Source organism: Salvelinus alpinus, chromosome 4 (genome assembly GCF_045679555.1).
Source record: "Salvelinus alpinus chromosome 4, SLU_Salpinus.1, whole genome shotgun sequence".
NCBI classification, from domain to species: domain Eukaryota; kingdom Metazoa; phylum Chordata; class Actinopteri; order Salmoniformes; family Salmonidae; genus Salvelinus; species Salvelinus alpinus.
This window is the reverse complement of record NC_092089.1, coordinates 58,075,530-58,101,420: the sequence shown is the minus strand read 5'-3', so window position 1 is coordinate 58,101,420 and position 25,891 is coordinate 58,075,530. Positions and strand designations below refer to the sequence as shown.

General features: G+C 41.7%; 1 protein-coding gene across 1 annotated transcript; it reads right to left on the bottom strand.

Moving 5' to 3' along the window:
• Positions 1-395: 395 nt before the first annotated feature.
• LOC139574022 (organic cation/carnitine transporter 2-like) lies at positions 396-20,701 on the bottom strand. Its single transcript, XM_071398139.1, has 10 exons — positions 20,291-20,701; positions 20,098-20,201; positions 19,483-19,637; positions 19,174-19,345; positions 18,907-19,048; positions 14,396-14,493; positions 14,082-14,296; positions 1,327-1,509; positions 881-1,016; positions 396-743 (listed from the first exon to the last, which is right to left on the bottom strand). Exons 1-10 carry the CDS (start codon positions 20,648-20,650, stop codon positions 656-658), a joined length of 1,653 nt encoding a protein of 550 aa, XP_071254240.1. The 5' UTR covers positions 20,651-20,701; the 3' UTR covers positions 396-655.
• Positions 20,702-25,891: the final 5,190 nt, after the last annotated feature.

The following is a 25,891-nucleotide window of genomic DNA, read 5'->3' as shown; positions in this document are numbered from 1 at the left end:
AGGCATTCAATTGAAAATACCACTAACTGGATGGATTTTCCTTAGGTTTTCGCCTGCCATATCAGTTCTGATATACTCACAGACATTATTATAACAGTTTTGGAAACGTTAGAGTGTTTTTTATCCACATCTACCATTACATGCATCTACCATTACATGCACATCTACCATTACATGCATATCCATCTACCATTACATGCATATCCTAGCTTCTGGGCCTGAGTAACAGGCAGTTAACTTTGGGCACACTTCTCATCCAGATGTCGAAATTCTGCCCCCAAGCCATAAGATGATAAACTAGAGTAGGGTTGTCAATGATGTAAAGAAAAAAGCTTTCATTCCACATTCCTTAAATATGACCAAATATTAACAAAATAAATTCAAACAATAGAAAATGTGTTAAGCCAGCTCTTTCAGTCGCAGAAAATGCGGTTTTAATCATTGACTATACCAGACTGAAATTCCTCATGGTCATCTGTTGAGTTCCGAAGCACTTCAGTGCACAAATAAATCATTACAATACTGTTTTAAACATTGTCAACTTATTAGTACATTTACAAAGACATGAAAACTAAGCAAACACACAAAATTATGGAAACATCTTCAATACAGCTTGCCTTTGCAACTTGCTTTGTACTGAGTTGCTCGTGCAGAATCACTCTTGAATGTTGTTGACTTCATTCCCCACCTGTGCGTTTCCTTTCTGCCTCTGGCCATCCCGAGAAGCCCGGTTCATGCCCATGCTAAGGGGCAGAGAGGACTTTGTTTAAAGAAGGTGGGATAATAGAAAAACTGTAAAATGTCTTACGGTAGTTTATCTCGACAGACCTGTCTGCCAAACTGTGACTGGCAACGGAAGTCAAGTCAGCCAGTAACTTACCATCTGAGGGGTTTAACCTGGTTGATTAATTCTGGTAGTTGTTCTCCTTTTGTTTCTGGTAGCAACAAGCTCAACACACCAGCGATGACTGTGGTGCCTCCCATTAGAATGTAGGGTAGTATCTTGTTATACGTGCCTTCAATCAGAAGATAGTGTGACACTTTATTTGGATCCACAAATCACAAAGCATTTTCTTACATATCTTTAGACAAATCTACACATACACACGTTTGGTATTACTATCCCTGTGGGGACAAAAAAATGTCATTCAATTCAAAATCCTATTTTCCCTAAACCTGACCCCTAACCATAATTGTTTTAACCCTAAACCCCTAAACCTAAAATAGCCTTTTTCCAAAATGTTTCCTTGTTTTACTATCCTTGTGAGGACTTCTGGTCCCCACAAAGATAATAAAACCAAACAGACATACGGACTGGAGACTCACCCATGTAGGCGATGTATGGAGACACAGTGCTACCTACTCTGGAAGCCATGGAGGTGGCACCCAAGGCCATATTGCGCACCACTGTGGGGAACAGCTCCGTGCTGTACAGATAGAGGAATCCAAATGCTCCAGTGACACCTGTTTTTCCAATCATCACCAGGGTGAGAGACAGGACGTGCATGTCTGACAAGGACAGAAACAAAAGATCCCACAAAGTTAAATATAGTGTTTGCCGATGACAAGAATGACGATCCAGAGACACTCAAACTACAGTGTCAAAATGAAAGCTGCAAGCAGAATTTTGTGGTCCTAGCACAAGGACAGAGCCCCGCAATGTTTGTCTTACTGTTCCGCTAGATAACCTTTCATTGCTACCCATCCCGGATCCGGGTTTTCTGTCATTAAAAACCCTGACTAGCATAGCCTAGCCTAGCGCCAGAGGGTAATCATAAAATATAATTTCATGAAATCACAAGTGGAATATTGCAATACACAGCTTAGCCTTTCGTTAATCCATCTGTCGTCTCAGATTTTGAAATGATGCTTTACAGCGAAAGCAATACATGCATTTGTGTAAATGTATCGATCGCTCGACAAAACAATAAGAACAGCTAGCGTCAGGTAACTCGGTAACAACATCCAGCAAAGCAATCAAATGGATCGTTTACCTTAGTTGATTTTCGGTTGGTTTCACTCACGAGACTCCCAGTTAGACAGCAAATGTTCCTTTTGTTCCATAAAGATATGCTTCACATCCAAATCCCTCCGTTTGTTTGTTGCGTCATGACCCAGGAATCCACTGGAAAAAGCGTTCGTGACAACGGCGAAAAATATTCCAAATGATATCCATAATGTCCACATAAACATGTCAACCGTTGTTTCTGATCCAACTTCATTGTGTTTTTCACAAATCTATTGATAATAAATCAACCGGCACAGTTGGCTTCTCACTAGAGCGAGAGAAACAATGGCTACCTTTTCAGATTTATGCATGATTCACCCGGAGAGCCCCCACCTGTCCACTTGCTTAATTTGCTCTTACAAGCTCATCCTTCAAAATAAAGGCCTGAAACTACGTCTAAAAGCTGTTGACATCTTAGGGAAGACATAGAAAAATAGGTCTTATTGATGAGACTTCACATATGCAATAGGAAGGCTTTCGAACACAGAGCTCTCAAAATTAGTGCCACTTCCTGCTTGAAATTTTCTCAGGTTTTCACCTGCAATAAAAGTTCTGTTTAACTCACAGACAAAATTCTTACAGTTTTGGAAACTTCAGAGTGTTTTCTATCCTAATCTGACTATTATATGCATATTCTAGTTTCGGGGGATGAGAAATAGGCAGTTTAAAAAGGGTACGCATATTTTGCCATATGTTTAAATTGCGCCCCCTATCAAGAAGAAGTTTTAAACAGTCCAGAAGTTATAGTGTGATGCGCGCATTCAACTGGCCTGGAGAGGCCATCTTTGTCTTTGAGATCTCAATTTATTTTTTGATGGGACAACTTTTTGGCCATCTTGGGATATATAAATTCCTGCTTTTTCTGCTTTTGTTTTTTCCCTTAGCAGACATACCAACAAATTTACTCGTCCAAATAAACTTAAAAGGTTTGTGAAACTGGCTAAACCCAGGAAGTATATATATTTTTTTTACATTAAAATCTCAAAAATCTTATCTGACATCTCAGTATGCTCAGCTCAAGATGGCCATTTCCACTGATGGAAAAAATCCTGTGACATCTACCATCTCCTGACTTACCAAAAGGGCAGGTGCCTTTGAGAGTTTAATGTCCGTTCCTGCAGAATAACAACAAACCACAAACAATCTTTAGCCAGTTTGACAAACCTTTCCAGTTTCTTTGGACAAGTAAATGACCAATGGATTGCTGTTATGTCATTTTGATTCTATCTATCTATAGTATCTATCTATCTATCTATCTAATGTGCAGTATAATGGCTTGGGATTGGAATTGTAATTCAGCCGATTGTAATTCTGCGTCACTAAGACATGTGACGGTACTAACTTCCGGCACCGAAAAGAGATGGCCGCCTCGCTTCGCGTTCCTTGGAAAATATGCAGTATTTTGTTTTTTCATGTGTTATTTCTTACATCGGTACCCCAGGTAATCTTAGGTTTCATTACATACAGTCGGGAGGAACTACTGAATATACGATTAACGTCAACTCATCATCGTTCCTACCAGGAATATGACTTTCCCGAAACGGATCCAGTGTTTTGCCTTCCACCCAATACAATGGATCTGATCCCAGCCGGCGACCCTGTGCGACGCCGAAAAAGGGGCAAACGAGGCGGTCTCGTGGTCAGGCTTCGGAGACGGGCACATCGCGCTCCACTCCCTAGCATACTACTCGCCAATGTCCAGTCTCTTGACAATAAGGTTGACGAAATCCGAGCACGGGTAGCATTCCAGAGAGACATCAGGGATTGCAACGTGCTCTGCTTCACGGAAACATGGCTAACTCAAGAGACGCTAACGGAGTCGGTGCAGCCAGCTGGTTTCTTCATGCATCGCGCCGACAGAAACAAACATCTTTCCGGTAAGAAGAGGGGCGGGGGGGTATGCCTTATGATTAACGAGACGTGGTGTGATCATCATAACAACACACAGGAACTCAAGTCATTCTGTTCACCTGATCTAGAACTCCTCACAATCAAATGTCGACCGCATTATCTACCAAGGGAATTCTCTTCAATCATAATCACAGCCGTATATATTCCCCCCCAAGCAGACACATCGATGGCCCTGAACGAACTTTATCTGACTCTTTGTAAACTGGAAACCACACACCCTGAGGCTGCATTCATCGTAGCTGGGGATTTTAACAAGGCTAATCTAAAAACAAAACTCCCTAAATTCTATCAGCATATCGATTGTGCTACCAGGGCTGGAAAAACCCTAGATCATTGTTATACTAATTTCCGCGACGCATATAAGGCCCTCCCCCGCCCCCCTTTCGGAAAAGCTGACCACGACTCCATTTTGTTGATTCCAGCCTACAAACAGAAACTCAAACAACAAGCTCCCGCGCTCAGGTCTGTTCAACGCTGGTCCGACCAATCTGAATCCACGCTTCAAGACTGCTTCGATCACGCGGATTGGAATATGTTCCGCATTGCGTCCAACAACAATATTGACGAATATGCTGATTCGGTGAGCGAGTTCATTAGGAAGTGCATTGACGATGTCGTACCCACAGCAACGATTAAAACATTCCCAAACCAGAAACCGTGGATTGACGGCAGCATTCGCGTGAAACTGAAAGCGCGAACCACTGCTTTTAACCAGGGCAAGGTGACCGGAAGCATGACCGAATACAAACAGTGTAGCTATTCTCTCCGCAAGGCAATCAAACAGGCTAAGTCCCAGTACAGAGACAAAATCGAGTCGCAATTCAACAGCTCAGACACAAGAGGTATGTGGCAGGGTCTACAGTCAATCACGGATTACAAAAAGAAAACCAGCCCCGTCGCGGACCAGGATGTCTTGCTCCCAGACAGGCTAAACAACTTTTTTGCCCGCTTTGAGGACAATACAGTGCCACTGACACGGCCCCCTACCAAAACCTGCGGGCTCTCCTTCACTGCAGCCGAGGTGAGTAAAACATGTAAACGTGTTAACCCTCGCAAGGCTGCAGGCCCAGACGGCATTCCCAGCCGCGTCCTCAGAGCATGCGCAGACCAGCTGGCTGGTGTGTTTACGGACATATTCAATCAATCCTTATCCCAGTCTGCTGTTCCCACATGCTTCAAGAGGGCCACCATTGTTCCTGTTCCCAAGAAAGCTAAGGTAACTGAGCTAAACGACTACCGCCCCGTAGCACTCACTTCCGTCATCATGAAGTGCTTTGAGAGACTAGTCAAGGACCATATCACCTCCACCCTACCGGACACCCTAGACCCACTCCAATTTGCTTACCGACCCAATAGGTCCACAGACGACGCAATCGCAACCACACTGCACACTGCCCTAACCCATCTGGACAAGAGGAATACCCATGTGAGAATGCTGTTCATCGATTACAGCTCAGCATTTAACACCATAGTACCCTCCAAACTCGTCATCAAGCTCGAGACCCTGGGTCTCGACCCCGCCCTGTGCAACTGGGTCCTGGACTTCCTGACGGGCCGCCCCCAGGTGGTGAGGGTAGGTAACAACATCTCCACCCCGCTGATCCTCAACACTGGGGCCCCACAAGGGTGCGTTCTGAGCCCTCTCCTGTACTCCCTGTTCACCCACGACTGCGTGGCCATGCACGCCTCCAACTCAATCATCAAGTTTGCGGATGACACTACAGTGGTAGGCTTGATTACCAACAACGACGAGACGGCCTACAGGGAGGAGGTGAGGGCCCTCGGAGTGTGGTGTCAGGAAAATAACCTCACACTCAACGTCAACAAAACAAAGGAGATGATTGTGGACTTCAGGAAACAGCAGAGGGAGCACCCCCCTATCCACATCGACGGGTCAGTAGTGGAGAAGGTGGAAAGTTTTAAGTTCCTCGGTGTACACATCACGGACAAACTGAATTGGTCCACCCACACAGACAGCGTTGTGAAGAAGGCGCAGCAGCGCCTCTTCAACCTCAGGAGGCTGAAGAAATTCGGCTTGTCACCAAAAGCACTCACAAACTTCTACAGATGCACAATCGAGAGCATCTTGTCGGGCTGTATCACCGCCTGGTACGGCAACTGCTCCGCCCACAACCGTAAGGCTCTCCAGAGGGTAGTGAGGTCTGCAGAACGCATCACCGGGGGCAAACTACCTGCCCTCCAGGACACCTACACCACCCGATGTCACAGGAAGGCCATAAAGATCATCAAGGACAACAACCACCCAAGCCACTGCCTGTTCACCCCGCTATCATCCAGAAGGCGAGGTCAGTACAGGTGCATCAAAGCAGGGACCGAGAGACTGAAAAACAGCTTCTATCTCAAGGCCATCAGACTGTTAAACAGCCACCACTAACATTTAGCGGCCGCTGCCAACATACTGACTCAACTCCAGCCACTTTAAAAATGGGAATTGATGGAAATTATGTAAAAATGTACCACTAGCCACTTTAAACAATGCCACTTAATATAATGTTTACATACCCTACATTACCCATCTCATATGTATATACTGTACTCTATATCATCTACTGCATCTTGCCATCTTTATGTAATACATGTACCACTAGCCACTTTAAACTATGCCACTTTATGTTTACATACCCTACAGTACTCATCTCATATGTATATACCGTACTCTATACCATCTACTGCATCTTGCCATGCCGTTCTGTACCACCACTCATTCATATATCTTTATGTACATATTCTTTATCCCTTTACACTTGTGTGTGTGTATAAGGTAGTAGTTGTGGAATTGTTAGGTTAGATTACTTGTTGGTTATTACTGCATTGTCGGAACTAGAAGCACAAGCATTTCGCTACACTCGCATTAACATCTGCTAACCATGTGTATGTGACTAATAAAATTTGATTTGATTTGATGCCAAACTTTTATCAACACGTCTCCTTCACAACTAGGGACGATAAAGTCCTAGAACACTGTTACTCAACCCACAAGCAAGCATATAGTGCCTTCAGAAAGTATTCACACCCCTTGACTTTTCCCAATTTAAAAAAAATCTGACACGGTGGCTGGATTAACAAAAAGTTAAGCTTTAAATTATTTGGTGTATTGCATTTGTGATTTTATGAAAGTTAAATATTTCTAATAATTTTTTTTGAATTTCGCGCTCTGCAATTTCACCAGATGTTGTCGAAATGTTCCGCTGGTGTAACAGGTTTTAACACTGAGGTACGTATTAAATTAAAGGACACCGCTACCTCACACAGAGCTATTGCAGCCAATCCCGAGGCTATGGCTGAGGATACAAGCGCATACAAGAAGTCTTGCTACAAACTCCGCAGAGCCAACAAACAGGCAAAAGGACAATATAGGAACAAGGTGGAATCCTATAACACCGGCTCCAACTCTCAACGAATGTGGCAGGGGCTGCAGTCCATTACGGATTACAAAGGTATGCCTAGCCATGATCTCCCCAACAGCGCCTCTCAACCAGATGAACTCAATGTATTTTATGCATTCTTTAACAAAAACAAAGCAGAGCCATGCATGAGGGCCTGCACTGTCACAGGGGACAGGGTGATCTCGTTTTCCGAGGCTGACATGAGTCAGGTTTTTAATCTGGTCAACGGTCTGTAATCCCAACGTCTCAAATTGACCAACATCGTTCCTGTTCCCAAGAACTCCATGGCTACCTGACAGATTGACTACCCTGTAGCACTAACATCTGTAATCATGAAGTACTTTGAAAGGCTGGTCACGACACACATCAACTCCATCATCCCAGATACCCTAGACCCACTCCAATTTGCATACCACCAGACAATGCAATCTCAGTTGCACTCCACACTGCCCTCTCCCACCTGGACAAGAGGAATACTTACAGTACCAGTCAAAAGTTTGGACACTCTCAACTACCATCACGAGGGAGTCACCTGGAATGCATGTAAATTAACCTGTTTGGGCTGGAGGGGCAGTATTGAGTAGCCTGGATAAAAGGTGCCCATTTCAAACGGCCTCGTACTCAATTCTTGCTCGTACAATATGCATATTATTATTACTATTGGATAGAAAACACTCTCTAGTTTCTAAAACCGTTTGAATTATATCTGTGAGTAAAACAGAACTAATTTTGCAGCAAACTTCCTGACAGGAAGTGGAAAATCTGAAATCGATGCTCTGTTCTAGGGCCTGCCTATAAATGTGCTTGATATGTATTAGTATACATGCACTTCATACGCCTTCCACTAGATGTCAACAGGCAGTGAGAGAAGAAATGGAGTGTATATCTTGATCTGAGGTCGAATAAAAGCTCTTGGCATGACGTGACACCAATTTCCTGTTTCCTGGAACGCACGAGAAGGGACCGGGTATTGCCTTCTGAAAAGCTGTCGTTATAGACGACTAATATCTCCGGCTTTGATTTTATTTGATAAATGTGACAATATCATCGTAAAGTATGTTTTTTCAATATAGTTTTATTAGATTATTGAATTTTTTTCGGGACGTTAGGCGTGTTACGTTATCTGCGTTTGTTCACGAAGGAGAGCTTCGCGCCACTTTGCTAGATTTCTGTGCTAATTGACTGGAGAAGAGGACATTCTAAAACCAAACAACGATTGTTCCCGACAAAGGACCCCTTGTACAACATTCTGATGGAAGATCATCAAAAGTAGGACCCATTTTATGATGCTATTTCATATATCTGTCGAACATGTGTACTATTAGTTTGCGCCCAGATTTTGGGCACTCTCTCGCTATAACGTAAGCTGGATGTCGTAATGAAGTTATTTTTAGAACACGGCGATTGCATTAAGAACTAGTGTATCTATCATTTCCTGTACAACATGTATTTTTTAGTAACGTTTATGAATAGTTATTTGGTCAGAATAGGTGAGTGTCATAAAAATATCCGGACATTCTGGGAAAAAGATGCTACGTTAGCACAATGTATAACCACTGATTTCAGCTCTAAATATGCACATTTTCGAACAAAACATAAGTGTATGTATAACCTGATGTTATAGGACTGTCATCTGATGAAGCTTATCAAGGTTAGTCAAAAATTATATATCTTTTGCTGGTTTGTTACGATCGCTAACTTTTGCTGCTGGTAAATGGCTTGTGTTTCTGGCTATTGTGGTAAGCTAATATAATGCTATATTGTGTTTTCGCTGTAAAACACTTAAGAAATCGGAAATATTGGCTGGATTCACAAGATGCTTGTCTTTCATTTGCTGTACACCATGTATTTTTCAGAAATGTTTTATGATGAGTATTTAGGTATTTCACGTTGGTGTCTGTAATTACTCTGGCTGCTTCGGTGCTATTTGTGACGGTAGCTGTGATGGTAGCTGCAATGTAAAACTGATTTATACCTCAAATATGCAAATCTTTCAAACAAAACATAGATTTATTGTATAACATGTTATAAGACTGTCATCTGATGAAGATGTTTCTTGGTTAGTTTGGTTGGTTCTTGGTTAGTTAGGTTGGTTTTGTGCATGCTACCTGTGCTGTGAAAAATGTCTGTCCTTTTTTGTATTTGGTGGTGAGCTAACATAAATATACGTGGTGTTTTCGCTGTAAAACATTTAAAAAATCGTACATGTTGGCTGGATTCACAAGATGTTTATCTTTCATTTGCTGTATTGGACTTGTTAATGTGTGAAAGTTAAATATTTCAAGAAATATATTTTGAATTTCGCGCCCTGCACTTGAAGTGGCTGTTGTCATATTGTGCCCGGCTTCGGGCTTGCAGCCCAAAGAAGTTAACAGGTGTGCCTTGTTAAAAGTACATTATGGCAAGAGCAGCTCAAATTAGCAAAGAGAAATGACAGTCCATCATTACTTTAAGACATGAAGGTCAGTCAGTCCGGAACATTTCAAGAGTTTCTTCAAAAACCATCAAGCACTGTGATGAAACTAGCTCTCATGAAGACCGCCACAGGAAAGAAGGACCCAGAGTTACCTCTCCTGCAGAGGATAAGTTCATTAGAGTTACCAGCGAAGTAACAGAGACATCTCAACATCAACTGTTCAGAGGAGACTGCGTGAGTCAGCGCTTCATGGTCAAATTGCTGCAAACGAACCACTACTAAAGGACGCCAATATGAAGAAGAGACTTGCTTGTGCCAAGAAACACGAGAAATGGACATTAGACTGGTGGAAATCTGTCCTCTGGTCTGATGAGTACAAATTTTATTTTTGGTTCCAACTGACGTATCTTTGTGAGACGCAGAGTAGGTTAATCTTGTCATTAGGGGGGCGCTGTTTTCACTTTGGAAAAAATCGTGCCCAAATTAAACTGCCTCGTACTCTATTCTAGATCATACAATATGCATATTATTATTATTATTGGATAGAAAACACTCTCAAGTTTCTAAAACTGTTTGAATTATATCTGTGAGTAAAACAGAACTCATTATGCAGCAAACTTCCATACAGGAAGTGAAAAATCTGAAAACGAGGCTCTGTTCCAGGGCCTGCCTATTCAACCGGCTTATATTTATCGATATGCATGCACTTCATACGCCTTCCACTAGATGTCAACAGGCAGTGGAAGGTGGAATGGGGTGTCTAGCTTGATCTGAGGCCGAACAAGAGCTTTTGGAGTGACAGGTCTGGAAATGTCTTTGTCTTCTCTGGCGCGCGAAGTACTTCGACATTGGCATCTGAAAAGCGTTCGGTATACACGGCGGATATCTCCGGCTCTAGTTTTATTTGATACATGTGATAATAACATCATAAAGGAGTTTTTTTCAACCGAGTTGTATCAGTTTATTCAACGTTTATTGGGACTTTTGGAATTTTCCGTTCTTTGCGTCAAGAGAAGATGGGCATGTTCGCGCCAAATGGCTAGCTAAGGTTGCTAATTCGACAGGAGAAAAGGACATTCTAAAACCAAACAACGATTTATTCTGGACCTAGGACTCCTTGTACAAGATTCTGATGGAAGCTCAGCAAAAGTAAGAACAATTTATGATGTTATTTCGTATTTCTGTGGAAAATGTTGATTCCTATTCTCTGCCGTTTTGGCGGGCGCTGTCTCGCAATAACGCAAGCTGTTTGTTATGGTAAAGTTATTTTTAAAAATCTAACACGGCGGTTGCATTAAGAACCAGTGTATCTTTCATTTGCCATACAACAAGTATTTTTATGTAAAGTTTATGATGAGTTCTTTGGTCAGATTAGGTGAGTGTCCAAAATAGCTCCGGACATTCTGGTGAATCGATGCTACATATTCACAATGTATAACCACGGTTTGCAGCTCTAAATATGCACATTTTCGAACAAAACATAAGTGTATTGTATAACCTGATGTTATAAGACTGTCATCTGATGAAGTTGGTCAAGGTTAGTGATTCATTTTATATCTTTTGCTGGTTTTTGCGAATGCTATCTATGCGGTGAATAAATGCGGTTGTGTGTTTGGCTATTGTGGTAAGCTAATATAATGCTATATTGTGTTTTCGCTGTAAAACACTTAAGAAATCGGAAATATTGGCTGGATTCACAAGATGTTTATCTTTCATTTGCTGTACACTATGTATTTTTCATAAATGTTTTATGATGAGTATTTAGGTATTTCACGTTGGTGTCTGTAAATACTCTGTCTGCTTCGGTGCTATTTGTGACAGTAGCTGTGATGGTAGCTGCAATGTAAAACTGATTTATACCTCAAATATGCAATATTTTTGGAACAAAACATAGATTTATTGTATAACATGTTATAACAACATGTTATTGTTTCTTGGTTAGTTTGGTTGGTTCTTGGTTAGTTAGGTTGGTTTTGTGCATGCTACCTGTGCTGTGAAAAATGTCTGGCTTTTTTTGTATTTGGTGGTGAGCTAACATAAATATACGTGGTGTTTTCGCTGTAAAACATTTTAAAAATCGGACATGTTGGCTGGATTCACAAGATGTTTATCTTTCATTTGCTGTATTGCACTTGTTAATGTGTGAAAGTTAAATATTTCTAAAAAATATATTTTGAATTTCGCGCCCTGCACTTGGCCTGGCTGTTGTCATAAGTGTACCGACGTCGGGCTTGCAACCCAAAGAAGTTTTAAGCCATTTTGCCAAAACTTTGGAAGTATGCTTGGGGTCATTGTCCATTTGGAAGACCCATTTGCGACCAAGCATTAACTTCCTGACTGATGTCTTGAGATGTTACTTCAATATATTCACCGAATTTTCCAACCTCATGATGCCATCTATTTTGTGAAGTGATGCCATCTATTTTCCCTCCTGCAGTAGGCACACCCACAGCATAATGCTGCCACCCCTGTGATTCACGGTTGGGATGGTGCTCTTCGGCTTGCAAGCCTCCCCCTTTCTCCTCCAAACATAATGATCGTCATTATGGCCAAACAGTTCTATTTTTGTTTCATCAGACCAGAGGACCTTTCTCCAAAATGTATGATCTTTGTCCCCATGTGCAGTTGCAAACCGTAGTCTGGCTTTTTTATAGTGGTTTTGGAGCATTGGCTTCTTCCTTGCTGAGCGGACTTTCAGGTTATGTCGATATAGGACTCGTTTTACTGTGGATATATACTTTTGTACCTGTTTCCTCCAGCATCTTCACAAGGTCCTTTGCTGTTGTTCTGGGATTGATTTGCACTTTTCGCACCAAAGAACGTTCATCTCTAAGTCTCCTTCCTGAACGGCATGATGGATGCGTGGTCCCATGGTGTTTATACTTGCGTACTATTGTTTGTACAGATGAACGTGGTACCTTCAGGCATTTGGAAAATGCTACCAAGGTAGATCCAGACTTGTGGAGGTCTACATTTTTTTTCTGAGGTCTTGGCTGATTTATTTTGATTTTCCCATGATGTCAAGCAAAGAAGCACTGAATTTGAAGGTAGGCCTAGAAATACATCCACAGGTACACCTCCAATTGAATCAAATTATGTCAATTAGCCTATCGGAAGCTTCTAAAGCCATTACATAATTTTCTGGAATTTTCCAAGCTGTTTATTAAAGGCACAGTCAACTTAGTGTATGTAAACTTCTGACCCACTGGAGTTGTGATACAGTGAATTATAAGTGAAATAATGGAAAAATGACTTGCGTCATGCACAAAGTAGATGTCCTAACCGACTTGCCATAACTATAGTTTGTTAACAAATTCTTTGGAGTGGTTGAAAAAACAAGTTTTAATGACTCCAACCTAAGTTCCGACTTCAACTGCATATATTCCTGCTACCTGTCACTTTGCCAACCTCTTTACATGTGTATCCTTCTACCAGTAACTTTATGTATGAACCCACCTCACCACTCCAGTAACCCTGCACATTGAATAGGGAACTGGCACTGACCTGTATATACTTGAATTCTTGTGTTCTTTCATTCTCATCGTAGTTCTTACTTTTTTCTTACTTAAATGTTCTTCTTCTAGACTGCATTGTTTGGAAAGAGCTCTCACGGTAAACCGGTTACATTCTGTGCACGTGGCAAATGAACTATGAAACTTCAAATATAATTTACATTTCTAAAGTATGTAGAAAATGACTAGGATGGACTCCTGGGTGGTGCAGTGGTCTAGGGCACTGCATCGCAGTGCATCTCTGCATCTCTGTGCCACCAGAGACTCTGGGGCCGCGCCCAGGCTCTGTCGCAGCCGCGACCGGGAGGTCCGTGGGGCGACGCACAATTGGCCTAGCGTCGTCCGAGTTAGGGAGGGTTTGGCTGGTAGGGATATCCTTGTCTCATCGCGCACCAGCGACTCCTGTGGCGGGCCGGGCGCAGTGCACGCTAACCAAGGTCGCCAGGTGCACGGTGTTTCCTCCGACACATTGGTGCGGCTGGCTTCCGGGTTGGATGCGCGCTGTGTTAAGAAGCAGTGCGGCTTGGTTGGGTTGTGTTTCGGAGGACGCATGGCTTTCGACCTTCGTCTCTCCCGAGCCCGTACGGGAGTTGTAGCGATGAGACAAGATAGTAACTACTAACAATTGGATACCATGAAATTGGGGGTAAAATTAAAAAATATTAATAATAACAATTACTAGGATAACCTTTTGTCAACATTATGATGTTATCGAATCAATCATTGCCAATGATGGAATGCCAGTTACTGTTGATGTGGTCTACAATCTTGCAAAGTTATATCAAATTGACCAATTGGAAATGGCCGTGCGGTGGGAGGGTTCATACCTTGAGGGATAAACTTCATGATCAGAAGCAGGGTCCCAGAGAGGATCATGGTGAAGGGAAGAGTGAATCTCCGTGGAGTGTAGCGTATAAATAACCAGATACTTCCATAACCCAGAAATTCAGAGGATGCAGCCACCAAACAGTTGAAATAAGGGTCTCCATCCATGTTGGGGGTGTTTAGAGACATCCCATAGTAAGTCATGGATATGACAATCCTGGGTTAGATAAAGAAGATTAGATAACTTTTAAGAAATGTAAAATCGTTCAATTAGAGGAAAATGGTTAACATGTCAGTGGAATTAGTATATTTTTACCAAATGATAATGCTGATGAGTGTGATGTTCCTTATGTTAGTTGTTTTGATGAGATCCAGCCATGTGTACAGTCGCTGACTTTCCTTGTTTACATTTCCCTAGAAACACACCCAAAATATGACACTGTCAGATATAGATTTTTCAGCCCCATCTTGGATGTAATTATCTAATTGCAAATTGATTAACGCACACATTCTAATAACACTTTAGATTGGTCTAGGGAGAACAGCCAAAGTCTTTGTTTGTTCTGTACTTTCAGATAACATGTTTGCCAACATTTACTGTGCTCTAGTAATACCTGCTGTAGTAATGTATTTCACAAGGTTAATGTTCTGGATACAGTGGTGTAAAGGGCTTAAGTAAAAATACTTTTTAAAGTAGTACTTAAGTTGTTTTTTGAGGTATGTGTACATTACTATTTCAGTTTTTTACAACTTTCACTTCTACTCCACTATATTCCTAAAGAAAATAATGTACTTTTTACTCCATACATTTTTCCTGACACCCAAAAGTACCCGTTACATTTTGAATGCGTCGCAGGACAGGAAAATTATCAAATTCACGCACTTATCAAGAGAATATCCCTGGTAATCCATACTCTCTCTGATCTGGTGGACTCACAAAACACAAACACTTAGTTTGTAAATTATGTCTGAGTGTTGGAGTGTGCCCCTGGCTATCCGTAAATTAAAATAAAAACAAGAACATCTGGTTTGCTTATAATTAGGAATTTGAAATGATTACAGTGCCTTCAGAAAGTATTCAGACCCCTTGACTTTTTCCACATTTTGGTAAAAAAGAATCCTCCGCAATCGACACACAATATCCCATAATGAAAAAGCTAAAGATTTTCAAAATGTTTCCAAATTTATAAAAGACAAAAACAGAAATACGTTATTTACATAAGTATTCAGACCTTCTGCAATAAGACTCAAAATTGAGCATCCTTGAGATGTCTCTACAACTTGATTGGAGTCCACCTGTGGTAAATTCAATTGATTGGACATGATTTGGAAAGACACACACCTGTCTATAAAAGGTCCCACAGTCGACATTGCGTGTCAGAGCAAAAACCAAGCCATGAGGTCGAAGGAATTGTCCGTAGAGCTCCGAGACAGGATTATGTCGAGGTACAGATCTGTGGAAGGGTACCAAAAAATTTCTGCTGCATTGAAGGTCCCTATGAACACAGTGGCCTCCATCATTCTTAACTTCACTAGGGTAGGGGGCAGCATTCGGAATTTTGGATGAAATGCATGCCCAATTTAAACCGCCTGCTTCTCGGGACCAGAAGATATGATATGCATATAACTGGTAGATTTGGATGGAAAACACTCTAAAGTTTCTAAAACTGTTAAAATAGTGTCTGTGAGTATAACAGAACTGATTTGGCAGGTGAAAACCGGAGAAAAATCCATTCAGGAATAAAAAAAAATTGTTGGTTTTGTAGTTTTCTATTCAATGCCATAACAGTATCCATTGACTTAGGAATCAAACTGCAGTTTCTATGCCTTCCACTAGATGTCAACAGTCTTCAGAAATAGTTTCAGGGTTGTATTCTGAAAAATGAGGGAATAAGAGCATTCAGAATGACTGGACGCTAAAGTGTCGCAGAGCTTTTTCATGCGCTCGACAGAGGGAGAGCAATTCTTGTTTACCTTTTAAATTGACGACGTCATTGTCCGGTTGAAATATTATCGATTATTTAGGCTAAAAACAACCTGAGGTTTGAATATAAACATCGTTTGACATGTTTCTATGAACTTTACGAATACAATTTGGATTTTTTTGTCTTCCTGTTTTGACTGCGTGGAAAACGCGCGAACAAAACTGATTTTTTATTTTTATTTTTTATAAAGAGACTTTATCGAACAAATTTGAGAACATAGCCCACTAGACAATTCATTACAAACAGTAACCAGCCAAGTAGAACAGAGTCAGAGTCAGAAATAGAGATAAAATGAATCCCTTACCTTTGATGATCTTCATATGGTTGACTCAGCAGACATTCATTTACTCAATAGATCAGAACTTGTTTGATATAAGGGGCAGCATTTTCACTTTTGGATGAATTGCGTGCCCATAGTGAACTGCCTCATACTCTGTCCCAGATGCTAATATATTAATATTATTATTACTATTGGATAGAAAACACTCTGAAGTTTCTAAAACTGTTTGAATGATGTCTGTGAGTATAACAGAACTCATATGGCAGGCAAAAACCTGAGAACAAATCCAAACAGGAAGTGAGAATTCTGAGAGTGGTCGTTGTTAAAGTCATCGCCTATTCAATTCCCTGTAATATATGGATCTGTTTGCACTTCATACGCCTTCCACTAGATGTCAACAGTCAGTAAAACGTGGAATGAAGTTTATGCTGTGTTGTGGGACCGGATGGGAGGGGAATGAGTCAGTGGTCTGGCAGATTGCCAGTTCTTGGTCACGCGCTTTCCTCATGTTGTCGCCTTCCGTTCCATTACTTATAGAGACATGAAAGAATACTTCGGTTGGAACGTTATTGGATATAAATGACGTTTGCCTGCATCTGCGCGAGCGTTTGGACACGTGTACTACACATGCTAGCAACATTAGCTAATTGGACATAAGTAATGGACATTATCGAACAAAACAACGATTTATTGTGGAACTAGGATTCCTGGCACTGCATTCTGATGAAGATAATCAAAGGTAAGGGAATATTTATGATGTAATTTCGTATTTCTGTTGACTCCAACATGGCGGAGAAATGTTGTTAAATCTGAGCGCCATCTCAGATTATTGCATGGTGTGCTTTTTACGTAAAGTTTTTTTTAAATCTGACACAGCGGTTGCATTAAGAACAAGTGTATCTTTAATTATATGTAAAACATGTATCTTTCATCAAAGTTTATGATGAGTATTTCTGTTATTTGACGTGGCTCTCTGTAATTACTCCGGATATTTTGGAGGCATTTCTGAACATGGCGCCAATGTAAACCGAGATTTGTGGATATAAATATGCACATTATCGAACAAAACATAAATGTATTGTGTAACATGATGTCGTATGAATTTCATCTGATGAAGATGTTCAAAGGTTAGTGATTAATTTTATCTCTATTTCTGGTTTTTGTTACTACTATCTTTTGCTGGGAAAATGGCTGTGTTTTTCTGTGGCTATGTACTGAGCTAACATAATTGTTTGGTGTGCTTTCCCTGTAAATCCTTTTTGAAATCAGACATGTTGGCTGGACATTTTTTCTGGATTTTGGCCAAGTGGGACGCTAACGTCCCACCTATCCTAGAGAAGTTAAATAAAGGTAAAATTATTATTTATTTATTTTTTTAATCTCTGCAACACTCCACCTATCAGGCCTTTATGGTAGACGGAAGCTACTCCTCAGTAAAACGCACATGACTGCCCGCTTGCAATTTGCCAAAAAGCTCCAAAAGATTCTCTGGTCTGATGAAACCAAGATTGAACCCTTTGGCCTGAATGCCAAGCGTCACGTCTGGTGTAAACCTGGCACCATCTCTACGGTGAGGCATGGTGGTGGCAGCATCATGCTGTGGGGATATTTTCAGTGGCAGGGACTGGGAGAGTAGTCAGGATCGAAGCAAAGATGAATGGAGCAAAGTACACAGAGATCCTTGATGTAAACCTGCTCCAGAGAGCTCAGGGCCTCAGACTGGACAACGACCCTAAGCACACAGCCAAAACAACGCAGGAGTGTCTTCGAGACAAGTCTCTGAATGTCCTTGAGTGGCCCAGCCAGAGCCTGGACTTGAACCCGATCGAACGTCTCTAGAGAGACCTGAAAATAGCTGTGCAACAACACTCCCCGTCTAACCTGACAGAGCTTAGAGGATCTGCAGAGAAGAATGGGAGAAACTACCCTAATACAGGTGTGCCAAAGCTTGTAGCGTCATTCCCAAGAAGACTCACTGCTGTATCCGCTGCCAAAGGTGCTTCAACAAAGTACTGAGTCTGAATACTTATGTAGATGTGATATCAGTTTTAATTTTAAGAAATTAGCAAACATTTCTAAAAACTTGTTTTTAGCTTGTCATTATGGGATATTGTGTGTAGATTGATGAGGGAAAAAACTATTTAAATCAATTTTAGAATAAGGCTGTGAAATGTTGGAAGAGTCAAGGGGTCTGAATACTTTCCGAAGACACTGTATACTTTTACTTTTGTCACTAAGTATATTTTAGCAAATTACATTTACTTTTGATATTAAGTATATTTTAAACCAGATACTTTTACACTCAAGTAGTATTTTACTGGGTGACTTTCATTTTTACATGAGTCATTTTCTTTTTATGTTTCTTTACTTAAGTATGGGTTCTTTTTCCACCCCTGTCTAGATATAAGCTGAAAGAAGACTTTAGGTTCCCTCAGAACTTGCTTCTCTTTTGTGCGCACATCGTATTATATCTTCAAAATGCTTTGGTTGTCAATCTCTTTGATTTAACACCCATTTCCTACATCCATACATTTCAAAACAGTCTGTAGCTAACTACTGTACCATGAGTTGTTCACAGTCTTCCGGTTTGAATATGACGTCTGGAGGAGTGATGCCGTTCTTTCTTGCTGCAGCTCGTATGATGTCCTCTGCCTCCTTTACCCTGCCCTGAGACAACAGCCACCGTGGAGACTCAGGGATATACCTAACAAAGGGGACAAGGAGTAAAGAACACTGTGTGTGATAAGGACATCTGTTGTAATAGCACTGTTGTCACACTGCCGGAACACAAAAAGGACAAGGAGATTACTGCACCTAACTCATACTCACCACCAAAGAGGGATATAAAGAAATCCAGGTATAGCCATGGCTATCAGCAGAATTCTCCAGCTACGGATGAACCAGGCAAACATTGGCAGAGCGGTGTATCCGATTGCATAGCATATAGAGACCCCCAGTGAGGCAAAGTTGATGCGTACATTTCTGATGAGAAGCTCAGAACCTAAAGGTTAAGGACATAAATACAGGAAACGCTCAATACCTCACAACATTCTCAAGCACTTAGGAATTTGCCTGATATCATTCAAGTTATTGCATTCTGTTTTTATTGTTGTTGAAGTTGTATATGACTTGACTCACCAAGTATGAAAGCAGCACAGTAATTGGCAATTTGTCCCATCCCAACGATAAAGTATAGGGCACAGAACAACTCCCAGCTGTTGGCAGCAGCCTGGAGTATACTGAAGACGGTCTGGAGTGCCAAAGTAGCAAAGAAAATGTACCTCCTCCCATACCTGAGGACAAATACATGTTGCAATTGCTTGCTGTGTTATTATCATGATAGAATATAGAGAAAGTAGTGATGCACTAGATCCCTTGATATAAAGTTCTAGAGATGGAGGCTGCAATAAAAAATAAAACAAATACAAAATTTGATCGATCACGCAGTGTTTTCACAAACTTTGTACTTATGGAGTCTTACAAAGGTAAAGGAAAATTAATAAATGTCCAACCTAGTATGAAGAGGTCTACAGCCAAAATGCACAGTGGATTATCTTCCTATTGAACTGCTCATTCCTAGCCTGATCCACCACATCCATTGACACACTTTTTGATCAAATATATTTCTCAACATGTCTAACTGGTTCTGCATTAAAGCTGCCTGTAGTAAAGTAAATCCCACCGCTGTTTGTCAAGTCACATCATGTGTGGAGGGATCTAATGAGATGGTCGTGTTCAGACTGGAACACATACCTATCGGAGATGATCCCAGACAAAAATGACCCGGACAGCACTCCCAAAAAGAATATTGTGACGGTGAAAGGGGCTTTCCATGCATTGTCACACACCAGATCCCACTGTGGGTAGACATAATGTTAGAATGATTATGAAGACATTTCCACAGATCAGGGACACATGAATATAAAAACTACCAAGGATGTTTTACCTCTGTCACTATGGTGGACCTGTATTGCTCTTTGCTGAATTCCCATCCATCCAGGCATCCCTCTGTCTCATTCCCAAAGCCGGTAGCAGAGTCCACTTGTTCTTTAAACCGTGTACAACGACTTAAAATGATCTCTCCCTTTACCTCCTGTAACGGTATGGAGTAATTCAAATCCAGTCCAAAACCACTGAAGTTCAGCTGGGGGACCCTGCACCGGTGTGGAGGGATATCTGCCAGGAAAACCATGGCCATCCCAACATAACCATTAGGAATACTGCTTAAACTGAGCAGAAGAAAAATAACCTTTTGGAAAGGTCCCCATTCTCCCAAAAAGGAAGTAATTTCTTCATAGTCCTTCATTTTCAAGTAAAATATGGAATGCTGAACTAACTATCTATGAATGACCTAGAGATGAGTCTATGTGTAAAACTGATATCCATGAGATCAGTGAAACATGACACCCAGTGGGTGGCGTCTTAGAAAGGTAAAGGAAAATTAATAAATAGACAATACCCAACCTAGCATGAAGAGGTCTTCAACCAAAAATCACAGTGGATTATTGAAGGGAGAGAGAGAGAGAGAGAGAGAGAGAGAGAGAGAGAGAGAGAGAGAGGGAGAGAGGGAGGGAGGAGGGAGGGAGGGAGGGAGGGAGGGAGGGACGGACGGACGGAGCGAGAGACAAAGACAGACAGAGACAAAGATAGAGACAGACAGACAGAGAGACAGAGACAGCGAGAGACAAAGACAGACAGATACAGCGAGAGACAGAGAGACAGAGAGACAGAGAGACAGAGACAGACAGAGACAGACAGAGACAGACAGAGACAGACAGAGACAGACAGAGAGAGATAGACAGAGACAGACAGAGAAAGAGATAGACAGACAGACAGACAGAGACAGACAGAGACAGACAGAGACAGACAGAGAGATAAATACAGACAGAGACAGACAGAGAGATAGATACAGACAGAGACAGACAGAGACATACCGACAGAGACTGACAGAAACAGAGAGAGAGAGACAGAGAGACAGAAACAGAGAGAGAGAGACAGAGACAGAAACAGAGAGAGACAGAGACAGAGACAGACAGAGACAGAGTGAGACAGAGACAGACATAGCAACAGAGACAGAGATACAGAGACAGACAGAGACAGACAGAGACAGACAGAGACAGACAGAGACAGACAGAGACAGACAGACAGACAGACAGACAGACAGACAGACAGACAGACAGACAGACAGACAGACAGACAGACAGACAGACAGACAGACAGACAGACAGACAGACAGACAGACAGACAGACAGACAGACAGACAGACAGACAGACAGAGAGAGACAGACAAAGCCAGAACCTGTCGATTATGCCATCACGGACATTGACCCCTCCTCCATTAGTGCATTCACTGTCAGACCACAGATACCATTGTCAGATCACAGTCAGATCAACGTGTTTCTGAAGAAATTAACTGGCAATATTCATTCAAAAAAACTGCCCAATAAACTCTACAACATAAACCAATCGTACAGATGGGCTCCAAACAGTGCAGAGAGATTCATTGAAACATTGAACTCAAATGAAATGATGAACTCTATACAGTTTTTCAATAACTCACAATACCAAAACAATAAAGATGGTGTCAATTCGGCTACTCAAAACATCACCTGCATATTCCAAAAAGCAGCATCGAAAGCTAATTTGAGAAAACCAAAGAAATGCAACATCAGAAACAAAAAACAAAATGTTTCTGACAAATGGTTTGATAATGAATGTAAAACAATTAGAAAACACCTAAGACAAATGTCAAACAAAAAACATAAGCAGCAAAACAACCCAGAGCTACGATACGAATACTTTGAAACTCTGAAACAGTATAAACATACACTGAAATGCAAGAAACTGAATTATACCAAGAAGACACTTGATGAAATTGAAAACGCAATTGACCAAAATCAGTTCTGGGACATGTGGAACAATTTAAGCACAACAAAGCCACAAGAATTAGCCAAACAAGATGTAGGAATTTGGAAAACTTATTTTGATAATCTATACAAAAACATCCCACAAAAGACTTAAAACAGAACCAATTGGAAATTAAAGAAAAATTGAACATCCTTGAATCAGTCATTAAAAACAACCAAAATCCATTAGATTACCCAATAACCCAACAAGAACTAAATCAATCAATCAATCAAGTTTATTTTATATAGCCCTTCGTACATCAGCTAATATCTCGAAGTGCTGTACAGACACCCAGCCTAAAACCCCAAACAGCAAGCAATGCAGGTGTAGAAGCACGGTGGCTAGGAAAAACTCCCTAGAAAGGCCAAAATCTAGGAAGAAACCTAGAGAGGAACCAGGCTATGAGGGGTGGCCAGTCCTCTTCTGGCTGTGCTGGGTGGAGATTATAACAGAACTATGCCAAGATGTTCAAAATGTTCATAAGTGACAAGCATGGTCAAATAATAATCATGAATAATTTTCAGTTGGCTTTTCATAGCCGATCATTAAGAGTTGAAAATAGCAGGTCTGGGACAGGTGGCGGTTCCATAACCGCAGGCAGAACAGTTGAAACTGGAATAGCAGCAAGGCCAGGTGGACTGGGGACAGCAAGGAGTCATCATGCCCGGTAGTCCTGAGGTATGGTCCTAGGGCTCAGGTCCTCCGAGAGAGAGAAAGAGAGAGAGAAGGAGAGAATTAGAGAGAGCCAAGATTTTGAAAATGTTCATAAATGACAAGCATGGTCAAATAATAATCAGGAATAAAAGTCAGTTGGCTTTTCATAGCCGATCATTAAGAGTTGAACAGGTAGGGGTTCCATAACCGCAGGCAGAACAGTTGAAACTGGAACAGCAGCAAGGCCAGGTGGACTGGGGACAGCAAGGAGTCATCATGCCCGGTTTGCCGTGACGTATGGTCCTAGGGCTCAGGTTCTCCGAGAGAGAGAAAGAAAGAGAGAACGAGAGAATTTGAGAGAGCATACTTAAATTCACACAGGACACTGGATAAGATAGGAGAAGTACTCCAGGTATAACCAACTGACCCTAGCCCCCCGACACATAAACTACTGCAGCATAAATACTGGAGGCTGAGACAGGAGGGGTCAGGAGACACTGTGGCCCCGTCCGATGATACCCCCGGACAGGGCCAAACAGGAAGGATATAACCCCACCCACTTTGCCAAAGCACAGCCCCCACACCACTAGAGGGATATCTTCAACCACCAACTTACAATCCTGAGACAAGGCCGAGTATAGCCCACAAAGATCTCCACCACAGCACACACCAAGGGGGGGCGCCAACCCAGACAGGAAGATCACGTCAGTAACTCAACCCACTCAAGTGACGCACCCCTCCTAGGGACGGCATGAAAGAGCACCAGTAAGCCAGTGACTCAGCCCCTGTAATAGGGTTAGGGGCAGAGAATCCCAGTGGAGAGAGGGGAACCGGCCAGGCAGAGACAGCAAGGGCGGTTCGTTGCTCCAGAGCCTTTCCGTTCACCTTCACACTCCTGGGCCAGACTACACTCAATCATATGACCTACTGAAGAGATAAGTCTTCAGTAAAGACTTAAAGGTTGAGACCGAGTCTGCGTCTCTCACATGGGTAGGCAGACTATTCCATAAAAATGGAGATCTATAGGAGAAAGCCCTGCCTCCCGCTGTTTGCTTAGAAATTCTAGGGACAATTAGGAGGCCTGCGTCTTGTGACCGTAGCGTACGTGTAGGTATGTACGGCAGGACCAACTCGGAAAGATAGGTAGGAGCAAGCCCATGTAACGCTTTATAGGTTAACAGTAAAACCTTGAAATCAGCCCTTGCCTTAACAGGAAGCCAGTGTAGGGAAGCTAGCACTGGAGTAATATGATCAAATTTCTTGGTTCTAGTCAGGATTCTAGCAGCCGTATTTAGCACTAACTGAAGTTTATTTAGTGCTTTATCCGGGTAGCCGGAAAGTAGAGCATTGCAGTAGTCTAACCTAGAAGTAACAAATGCATGGATTAATTTTTCTGCATCATTTTTGGACAGAAAATTTCTGATTTTTGCAATGTTACGTAGATGGAAAAAAGCTGTCCTTGAAACAGTCTTGATATGTTCGTCAAAAGAGAGATCAGGGTCAAGAGTAACGCCGAGGTCCTTCACAGTTTTATTTGAGACGACTTTACAACCATCAAGATTAATTGTCAGATTTAACAGAAGATCTCTTTGTTTCTTGGGACCTAGAACAAGCATCTTTGTTTTGTCCGAGTTTAAAAGTAGAAAGTTTGCAGCCATCCACTTCCTTATGTCTGAAACACAGGCTTCTAGCGAGGGCAATTTTGAGGCTTCACCATGTTTCATTGAAATGTAGAGCTGTGTGTCATCCGCATAGCAGTGAAAGTTAACATTATGTTTTCGAATAACATCCCCAAGAGGTAAAATATATAGTGAAAACAATAGTGGTCCTAAAACGGAACCTTGAGGAACACCGAAATGTACAGTTGATTTGTCAGAGGACAAACCATTCACAGAGACAAACTGATATCTTTCCGACAGGTAAGATCTAAACCAGGCCAGAACTTGTCCGTGTAGACCAATTTGGGTTTCCAGTCTCTCCAAAAGAATGTGGTGATCGATGGTGTCAAAGGCAGCACTAAGGTCTAGTAGCACGAGGACAGATGCAGAGCCTCGGTCTGACGCCATTAAAAGGTAATTTACCACCTTCACAAGTGCAGTCTCAGTGCTATGATGGGGTCTAAAACCAGACTGAAGCATTTCGTATACATTGTTTGTCTTCAGGAAGGCAGTGAGTTGCTGCGCAACAGCTTTTTCTAAAATTTTTGAGAGGAATGGAAGATTCGATATAGGCCGATAGTTTTTTATATTTTCCGGGTCAAGGTTTGGCTTTTTCAAGAGAGGCTTTATTACTGCCACTTTTAGTGAGTTTGGTACACATCCGGTGGATAGAGAGCCGTTTATTATGTTCAACATATGAGGGCCAAGCACAGGAAGCAGCTCTTTCAGTAGTTTAGTAGGAATAGGATCCAGTATGCAGCTAGAAGGTTTAGAGGCCATGATTATTTTCATCATTGTGTCAAGAGATATAGTACTAAAACACTTAAGTGTCTCTCCCGATCCCAGGCCCTGGCAGAGCTGTGCAGATCCAGGACAGCTAAGCCCTGGAGGAATATGCAGATTTAAAGAGGAGTCTGTAATTTGCTTTCTAATGATCACGATTTTTTCCTCAAAGAAGTTCATGAATTTATTACTGCTGAAGTGAAAGCCATCCTCTCTTGGGGAATGCTGCTTTTTAGTTAGCTTTGCAACAGTATCAAAAATAAATTTTGGATTGTTCTTATTTTCCTCAATTAAGTTGGAAAAGTAGGATGATCGAGCAGCAGTGAGGGCTCTTCGGTACTGCACGGTACTGTCTTTCCAAGCTAGTCGGAAGACTTCCAGTTTGGTGTGGCGCCATTTCCGTTCCAATTTTCTGGAAGCTTGCTTCAAAGCTCGGGTATTTTCTGTATACCAGGGAGCTAGTTTCTTATGACAAATGTTTTTAGTTTTTAGGGGTGCAACTGCATCTAGGGTATTGCGCAAGGTTAAATTGAGTTCCTCAGTTA

Excerpts from the sequence above, each read along its gene's own strand:
- LOC139574022 (XM_071398139.1), bottom strand. The coding sequence starts at position 20,650 with ATGAAGGACTATGAAGAAATTACTTCCTTTTTGGGAGAATGGGGACCT. Across the intron at positions 19,638-20,097 it reads TCTGGGATCATCTCCGATAG|GTATGGGAGGAGGTACATTT; the intron begins GTATGTGTTCCA and ends ATTTGTCCTCAG. Across the intron at positions 1,510-14,081 it reads CATGAAGTTTATCCCTCAAG|ACATGCACGTCCTGTCTCTC; the intron begins GTATGAACCCTC and ends TGTCCTTGTCAG.